At 45.8% G+C, this 8,365-nt stretch overlaps 1 protein-coding gene across 1 annotated transcript in view; it reads left to right on the top strand.

Annotated features, from left to right (window-relative positions):
• The first annotated feature begins 2,587 nt into the window (after positions 1-2,587).
• The window catches only part of LOC120065592 (voltage-dependent calcium channel subunit alpha-2/delta-2-like), a 42,597-nt gene continuing 36,819 nt past the window's right edge, over positions 2,588-8,365 (top strand). Inside the window, exon 1 of the mRNA XM_039016657.1 lies at positions 2,588-2,791. Coding sequence (XP_038872585.1) covers positions 2,588-2,791 — 204 coding nt within the window. The remainder of the gene's footprint in view (positions 2,792-8,365) is intronic.

Genomic DNA, 8,365 nt, shown 5'->3' with positions numbered 1-8,365 from the left:
CAACATCTCAATGAATTTGGGGGGGAAAAATGGTTTTATAAAGACATTTTATTGTCTATAGAATGCCACATATTCTAATTTCAAATATTAAAGCCCCAGATATCTTTGTTAGAACCTTCTCCGTGTATTGTGTTGTGAAATCCAATGTAACCAGTCTTTTATTGTGTTCTTGTAAGCTTTGGTCTATTATAGATGTTAGTCCCCCCCCCCCCAAGCTAAATAGAATAGTTCGCTCCTTTGTTTCAGACCATTGAGGTTAAAGCATTATCTAACCTCTATTTATCTCAGTGAGTTACCAGAGAAAATACATTCTCTTCAACTACAAGGACAGCAGCCAAGTGACAAATAACATATGGAGTGGTACCATTGCTGTGTTGTATTAAGTGTTCACCTGCCATTTGGTTTGTGAATCCCTGCTGTGTGTCAGATCTTAGCCAGGGCCAGGGACTCACAAAGCACGGCAGTTTGAAGTTTTCGACAGCACCGAGTGTGTGAGGCCAAACATCCCCCTTCCCCCTACACCCTCACCCCTCCATCCTGCCTCTACCTGTCACTGTCACTTCAGCTCTGTTTAAGAGCTGCCTGTTGCCTGGTTGCAGATTAAAGCACACCGGACATAATCATGACAGCCACATTGATTAGAGTTGATGCTGGTGTCCATCCCTGGCTGTCTGCCTGTGTCCAGCTCCAGCATAGCTTGGTTAGTGGTTCAGGCCAAGGGTTGGCCAGAGGTGATGGATGGGCCGGAGGGCAATGCACTGAGACGAACAGCAAACTCCCACTGTATACGATTCAAACACTTACAGTCCACTCCAGATGTATCTGTCAGGTAAATAAGCAACGTATTTATACCAATATCAACAGAGTTTGCTTTATTACACACTCCCATTAACATGCTATTGTCACGCCCTGACCTTAGAGATCCTTTTTATGTCTCTATTTTGGTTTGGTCAGGGCGTGAGTTGGGGTGGGTATTCTATGTTTTGTGTTTCTATGATTTTCTATTTCTATGTTTTGGCCGGGTATGGTTCTCAATCAGGGACAGCTGTCTATCGTTGTCTCTGATTGAGAACCATACTTAGGTAGCTCTTTTTTCCACCTGTGTTTGTGGGAAGTTGACTTTGTTTAGGGCACATAGCCTTTGAGCTTCACGGTTTATTTTTGTAGTGTTTATTGTTTTTGTTCGGCGTCTTGTTTAATAAAGGAACATGTACGCTTACCACGCTGCACCTCGGTCCTCTTCTTTAAACAGCCGTGACAGCTATTACATATACAGATGAATGTTCAGCACACTCATAGGCCTACTCATATGAAACCAAGAAGTACTGATTCTGCTCAGAAGGTTAAGGTTGCCGTTAAAGATGTGTGAGAAGCCTGTGTTCAGCTAAACTCCAGGTTGTTTCCCAGCGTATCAGAATGAGGAAGTAATACAGCTCTTCCTGACAGACTAATTAAGTTAACACTCTGGGACAAAGTGTCCCTGCAATGCCTCTGCTCTGGCAGACATGGGCTTTCACACAATACCTGTAAAACACTGTAGACCTCCACATGAACACGACGCCGCCAATAATTGTGTTGTTTGTGTTAACAATGGGCTACAGTGCGCCGCTGACAAGTTAAAAAGGAGGATCATCTCTGTGTTTTTTTTTAGTGCCTTCGCTTCCAACAACTACACTGAGCGTACAAAACATTAGGAACATTCCTAATGTTGAGTTGCACCCCCCTTTTGCCCTTAGAAAAGCCTCAATCTGTTGGGGCGTGGACTCTACACAGTGTCTAAAGCATTCCACAGGGATGTTGACTCCAATGCTTCCTACAGTTGTGTCAAGTCCTTTGGGTGGTGGACCATTCTTGTTACACACGGGAAACTGTTGAGCGTGAAAAACCCAGCAGCGTTACAGTTCTTGACACACTCAAACCAGTGCGCCTGGCACCTACTACCTTACCCCGTTCAAAGGCACTTAAATCTTTTCTCTTGCCCATTCACCCTCTGAATGACACACATACACAATCCAAGTCTCAATTGTCTCAAGGCTTAAAAGTCCTTCTTTAACCTGTCTCCTCCCCTTCATCTACACTGATTGAAGTGGATTTAACAGCTGACATCAATAAGGGATCATATCCTTCACCTGGTCAGTCTATGTCATGGAAAGAGCAGGTGTTCCTAATGTTTTATACACTCAGTGTATACGACAACCCATTTTAATTCCCTCACACAGGAGAAGAGTCTTCCTTGAGGCAGAGAGGAACGTGGATTTGAGAGAGGGAGAGGGTTTCATTTATTTTTTTACCTTCATTTAACTAGGCAAGTCAGTTAAGAACAAATTCTTATTTGCAATGACGGCCTACACCAGCCAAACCCGGACGACGCTGGGCCAATTGTGTTCCGCCCTAAGGGACTCCCAATCATGGTCGGTTGTGATACAGCCTGGATTCAAACCAGGGCGTCTGTAGTGATACCTCCAGCACTGAGATGCAGTGCCTTAGGCCTCTGCGCCACTCGAGAGAGATGGAGAGATGGAGAGAGAGCTGAGAGGAAGGAAGGGAGTCTGGAGACAGAGGATGTGACAGGGGTAGACAGGGGTGGATGCTTTCCACTGAAGAGCACCATGTCACCCCCTGGTCCTCCATGTTTGTCACTGTCATTGTTCCCATGCTTCTCTTCTCTGCCTGTTGGTCTCTGACTTTCCCTCCGTCCTCTCTGAAAGCTCCTGTGTCCTGTTGCCTAGCAACCTGTGCCCATGCCGTGTTGAGTGGCGGGGCCGTGGCAGGGAGTGCCATGATGTGTCAGGTCATGCTTGTGTGATTATGGTCTAACACGCTGTCTTCGGTTGTGACACTCTCTGGAGGGGTCAGCCAATCGCAGGGGGCTAAAAGACCACCCATTGGGTTAGGTAAGCCAATCACGTGTTTGTTAGGGGACAGCAATAGATAAATAGACCTTTAAAGGGGAATGGATGTAACTCACATGCATATGCACATACCCACACACACACACACACACACACACACACACACACACACACACACGCGCGCGCACACACATGCACATCCTTTCACACAAACACACACTCACCTGCACATGTAGATGCACATACAAGAATCCTCCCCCACAAACCCAACAGCCAACCCACACACACATCAACACTCCCTCATACTACTGAGCGATATGCAGCTAGATTGCACAGATGCAACCGCAGGAACACGCTTCATCCCTTACAAAAACAAACAGTCAAATTTGCTGTTTCATGTGTGAAAATCGCATTTCCACATACAGTATTGTATTAAATGAGATAATACCACATTTTCACATGAGAAAAAAACATGTTTTCACCTCACATATGAATTGCAGTTGCACATGTGAAATATGCGGTTTCACATCTTAAAAACATTTGCATGTGAATATTGGATATGCAGTTTCACATCTGAAAACCTTTTTCTTGTGAATATGTCTTGTTTACATGTGTTATTGCAAGTTCACATGTGAAAATCGCAGAAAACATCTAAGAAATCTTGCAATTTCACATGTGGTGATGAAATACTGTTATTTTCCTCACATGTGAAAAGGTTGTGTTAAGATGTTGCAGTATCAATGTTTCCACATATGGAATTGCAAATTATTTACTGCCGTTCTGTGAAAAGGTAACTTAGCCAACCTGAGTATAATAGTTTTGTGCGTACAAAAATGATAATTTCTTATTTCTGAGCCAGCAATTGGGAGTGTTACTGCTGTAGGCGCATGCCTCTCTTCTTCATATTGTCACGCCCTGACCTTAGAGAGCCTTTTTATGTCTCCATTTGGTTTGGTCAGGGTGTGATTTGGGGTGGGCATTCTATGTTCTGTTTTCTAGGTTTGTGTATTTCTATGTTTTGGTATGGTTCTCAATCAGGGACAGCTGTCCATCGTTGTCTCTGATTGTGAATCATACTTAGGCAGCCTTTTTCCCTTGTGTCATTGTGGGAAGTTAACTTTGTTAGTGGCACTATAGCCCTGTAAGCTTCACGGTTGTTTCTTTCGTTTCTTGTTTTGTTGGCGACATTCTAATAAAAGGGAAAATGTACGCTCACCACGCTGCACTTTGGTCCACTTCTTTTGACGGCCGTGACACATATAGTGTCCAAAAATTGTCCAAAGACCACCTGTCCTTTTCACGTGATTCTTTTCATGTGTTTTTTTTTTTGTAAGCGATAACCCCGACACTGACACTAAGTCTGAAATGTGATTTTCAGGAGGAAATAAAAGGATGGCTTGTGTGCACAGTGTGTGGCCTAAAAGACCTTCACCTTTTACGGGAATGAGTTTAGGGCTGGTTGACCTGTCCTTTAGATATGCCAGCTGGGGTGGTGTGTGTGTGTGTAAAGTGTGTAATCTTTTGAGGAATTCGGGGAAAGGGAGAGGATGAGGCTGCGTAGCCCGGTGCCTCCACAGATGGGCTCCCTCCATCTGTCTGTCTGCTGTGCTCCCCCACTAACGGCCTCAGGAAAATGAATGGACCAGTCAACACACTTAATTGTCTCCAATTGCTCTGACATTAATTATTAACATTTGTCCATTATAAAGTCTGTTAAGGAAGTCAAGGAAGAGAGGTGGAGAGAGAATGAGAGCGAGAGCGAGAGAGAGAGAAATAGAGAGAGACAGGCATGGAGTCCTGTTAGCCAAGCATTGCAGAGATCCCATTACCTTCCAGGTTCAGTACAGCGTGCAGGGCCATAACAGATATTGATTTCTCAGAAAAGTCAATCTACCTTCTCAGTAAATATTATGGCTTCTGGTCAATCCCAGCCAGGAGATGAGCCTCCCAAAATGCCATGGCCCAAACGCCTGGAGCCCCTGTGCTTGCCTCCCTTCCTGCCTGCCTCTCCCATTCTCCTCACTCGCTCCTCCTGTAGGGAGTGGGTTAGTCAAAGGGAAAGCGTCTCTGTCTCTTTGACTGCAGCGTAAAGCGATAACCGTGACAGCGTAGAGCGATAACACAGTCGGAATGTTTGCCCTTCTCTTGTTCCATTGGAAATAGTGACCTTGGGCCCATAAGGCATGCAACTTAAGTAATTCAACTCCAAATCTGTAAATCCATCATAGTATAGTAGAAAACTATATAGCTACTGTTGAATGTTTGAATGTTTGAATTCAAATGTCCTTCCATTTACTGATTTTATACATTTACCATAACATATCAATTATTTATAATATTTCGTACTATGGGCATAACCTGAAATATGGAAATGTGTCTCTTGGTATCAACCCCTTCAAATAATCAGCCAAAAGTCAAATAAATAAAAGGCAGACAACATCTCTTTCTCCTGCAGGCTCCTGCAGCCACATCCTCCTATATTTTTTATCTTAATTTAATCTTCATTCAGCAGCCACATCCACAGGAGCACTAAGAGAGCAGGAGTCCATAAAATAATAAGCCCATCATCACAACACACACACTGTTAATATTCACACACTCACAGGATGTGCATACAAAACACTGCAACTCATAGATAGGTATATACATCTACTCTATGCATACGGTGCAATGTATTCGGAGTGTACAAAACATTAGGAACACCTGCTCTTTCCATGACAGAGACCGGGTGAATCCAGGTGAAATCGATGATCCCTTATTGATGTCACTCGTTAAATCCACTTCAATCACTGTAGATGAATGGGAGGAGACAGGTTAAAGAAGGATTTTAAAGCCTTGAGCCAATTGAGACGTGGATTGTGTATGTGTCATTCAGAGGGTGAATGGGCAAGACAAAAGTGCATTTGAACGGGGTATGGTAGTAGGTGCCAGGCGCACTGGTTTGTATGTGTGAACTGCAACGCTGCTGGGTTTTTCACGCTCAACAGTTGCCCGTATGTATCAACAATGGTCCACCACCCAAAGGACATCCAGCCAACTTGACACAACTGTGGGAAGCATTGGAGTCAACATGGGCCAGCATCCCTGTGGAACGCATTCGAGACCTTGTAGAGTCCACGCCCCGACGAACTGAGGCTGTTCTGAGGACAAAAGGGGGTGCAACTCAATATTAGGAAGGTGTTCCTAAAGTTTCATACACTCAGTGTGTACGTACATTCAGAAACACACACATGCAGATATTTATAGAAACTTGCACTCATGCACACCTACTCTCACAATCACACACACGAATACGCAGACGCCCACACACATACTTGATTCTAGAATAAGATTAACCTAGGCCATTTTAGTGTTTTATCATCGTGTATTATCTGTAATGTACGTAGATAATTCCCCCGATTCAAATGTAATGCACCCCACTCAGGGAAACGGGTCAGGGTACATAAACACAATCTTCTGAGAGTGTTAGCCCCCAGCACAGTTAATGTATTGATTTTACAGCGCCGGTCCCTGATAAAACTATTTCATGAATTCCAATGAGACTCTTTTACCAGACTGCCACGAAGGGACAGAAATACAATCACTGCCACGCAGCATATGTCATTGTATTCTACTGGTTGCTTAATGTGTTCTTTTTAAGATGTTTTTTTTGGGGTGCCAATTTTGCAGCTTTAAAATCTGCTGTCATTTAATGCTGTGCCTCTGCCTTGAGACCTGCCGCTCAAACAAATCATCTTGACTGTTTTATGTTGTCATATGTTTTATGTTATTACTAGTGTGTTACAAGTGTTTACTTTGATTTGCTCGTTAGCCTACACGCTTTGCTTAAAACACTGGTCAAAACAGCTACCTCTGATGAAGTGCACACACAGACATCAGCCTACGCGTATTCCTCATCGTGTGTACACTTAGGATACACAGTGGCTGTCATTAAGGACTGTGGTGTTATTCGATTATGTAGAGTCATTTCCATGTAACAATAGAGAGAGATAGAGGTTCTGCGAGGGTGTGTGGCAGTGGCATGGCTGAATAGCTGGTGGCGGATGGTGTTGTTGGGGCGGGGGGTAGGCAGGGATGGTGTTGTTGGGGTGGGGGGCAGGTAGGGATGGTGTTGTTGGGGCGGGGGGCAGGCAGGGATGGTGTTGTTGGGGCGGGGGGCAGGCAGGGATGGTGTTGTTGGGGCGGGGGGCAGGCAGGGATGGTGTTGTTTGGGCGGGGGGCAGGTAGGGATGGTGTTGTTGGGGCGGGGGGCAGGGGCAGGCAGGGATGGTGTTGTTGGGGCGGGGGGCAGGCAGGGATGGTGTTGTTGGAGCGGGGGGCAGGCAGGGATGGTGTTGTTGGGGCGGGGGGCAGGCAGGGATGGTGTTGTTGTGGCGGGGGGCAGGCAGGGATGGTGTTGTTGGGGCGGGGGGCAGGGGCAGGCAGGGATGGGCGAGTGCCTGGGCTCAGTTCAGCACCAGCCAGGTCCATCTGCTCGTCACCTGGCTCTGGCACGCAGGAGACTGGGTAATGACAGGGAAAGAATGGCATCAGGGGGCAGGAGCTGAGAGGTAATTACAGAATGGAACCCATGCAGAAACAACACATCTGGATCCATGAGGCAAATATAGAGGATCAGATGCAGCAGACATATCACTATAAGCTTCAATCCATGATGGTTTATCACCATGGAACTACTATACATCAGGCTGGAGATGGAAAAATCCCCTCACCCCACTCGACTCCACTCCTCTCTTCCCCCCTCACTTGCTTGCTTGAAAGCAGAAATAAATACAATTCACTTTTGGGAATGGAGAGAGAGAGAGAGAGAGAGAGAGAGAGAGAGAGAGAGAGAGAGAGAGAGAGAGAGAGAGAGAGAGAGAGAGAGAGAGAGAGAGAGAGAGAGAGAGAGAGAGAGAGAGAGAGAGAGAGAGAGAGAGAGAGAGAGAGAGAGAGAGAGAGAGAGAGAGAGAGAGAGAGAGAGAGAGAGAGAGAGAGAGAGAGAGAGAGAGAGAGAGAGAGAGAGAGAGAGAGAGAGAGAGAGAGAGCATACCACAGTCAGACTCAGCACGACAATCTATGGAAAGATCAGCCGTGGCAGCACTATAACTTCTGTCGCAAGTGATCCCACCCCCACCCCACTCCAACCCCCCGCGTCACACACTCAGCTTCTCTCCATCGTCTGTTAAACTCCTCTTAAACCTCGTTGCAGCTGATCAATGCTGCCTCTCTCTTTAGACAAACCCCCAAGAGAAATAGTCTCTCTAGAAGTGACATTGTTTTCCCCCTGAGACATATGGGGAGCTAATGACAGCTCCGCATTTGACTGTGTGATGTGAGTGTGGGGCAACTGAGGTTGAACCAGTAATGGAAGTCGGCTGTGCCCCTGTCATTAACATTTAGCCCATGAATAACTTCAGCCATATGAAAGCACTAGAGTCCACTGAGAGAATGAGACGAGTTAGAGGATTTAATGAAATCCTCCCGCCACTCAGTTGGTGCTACTCAGGTCTGAGGACCTTCACCAAAAGGGC

This window comes from Salvelinus namaycush, chromosome 20 (genome assembly GCF_016432855.1).
Source record: "Salvelinus namaycush isolate Seneca chromosome 20, SaNama_1.0, whole genome shotgun sequence".
In the NCBI taxonomy this organism is placed as follows: domain Eukaryota; kingdom Metazoa; phylum Chordata; class Actinopteri; order Salmoniformes; family Salmonidae; genus Salvelinus; species Salvelinus namaycush.
The sequence above is the reverse complement of the archived record's forward strand: the minus strand, read 5'-3'. Positions and strand labels throughout refer to the sequence as shown.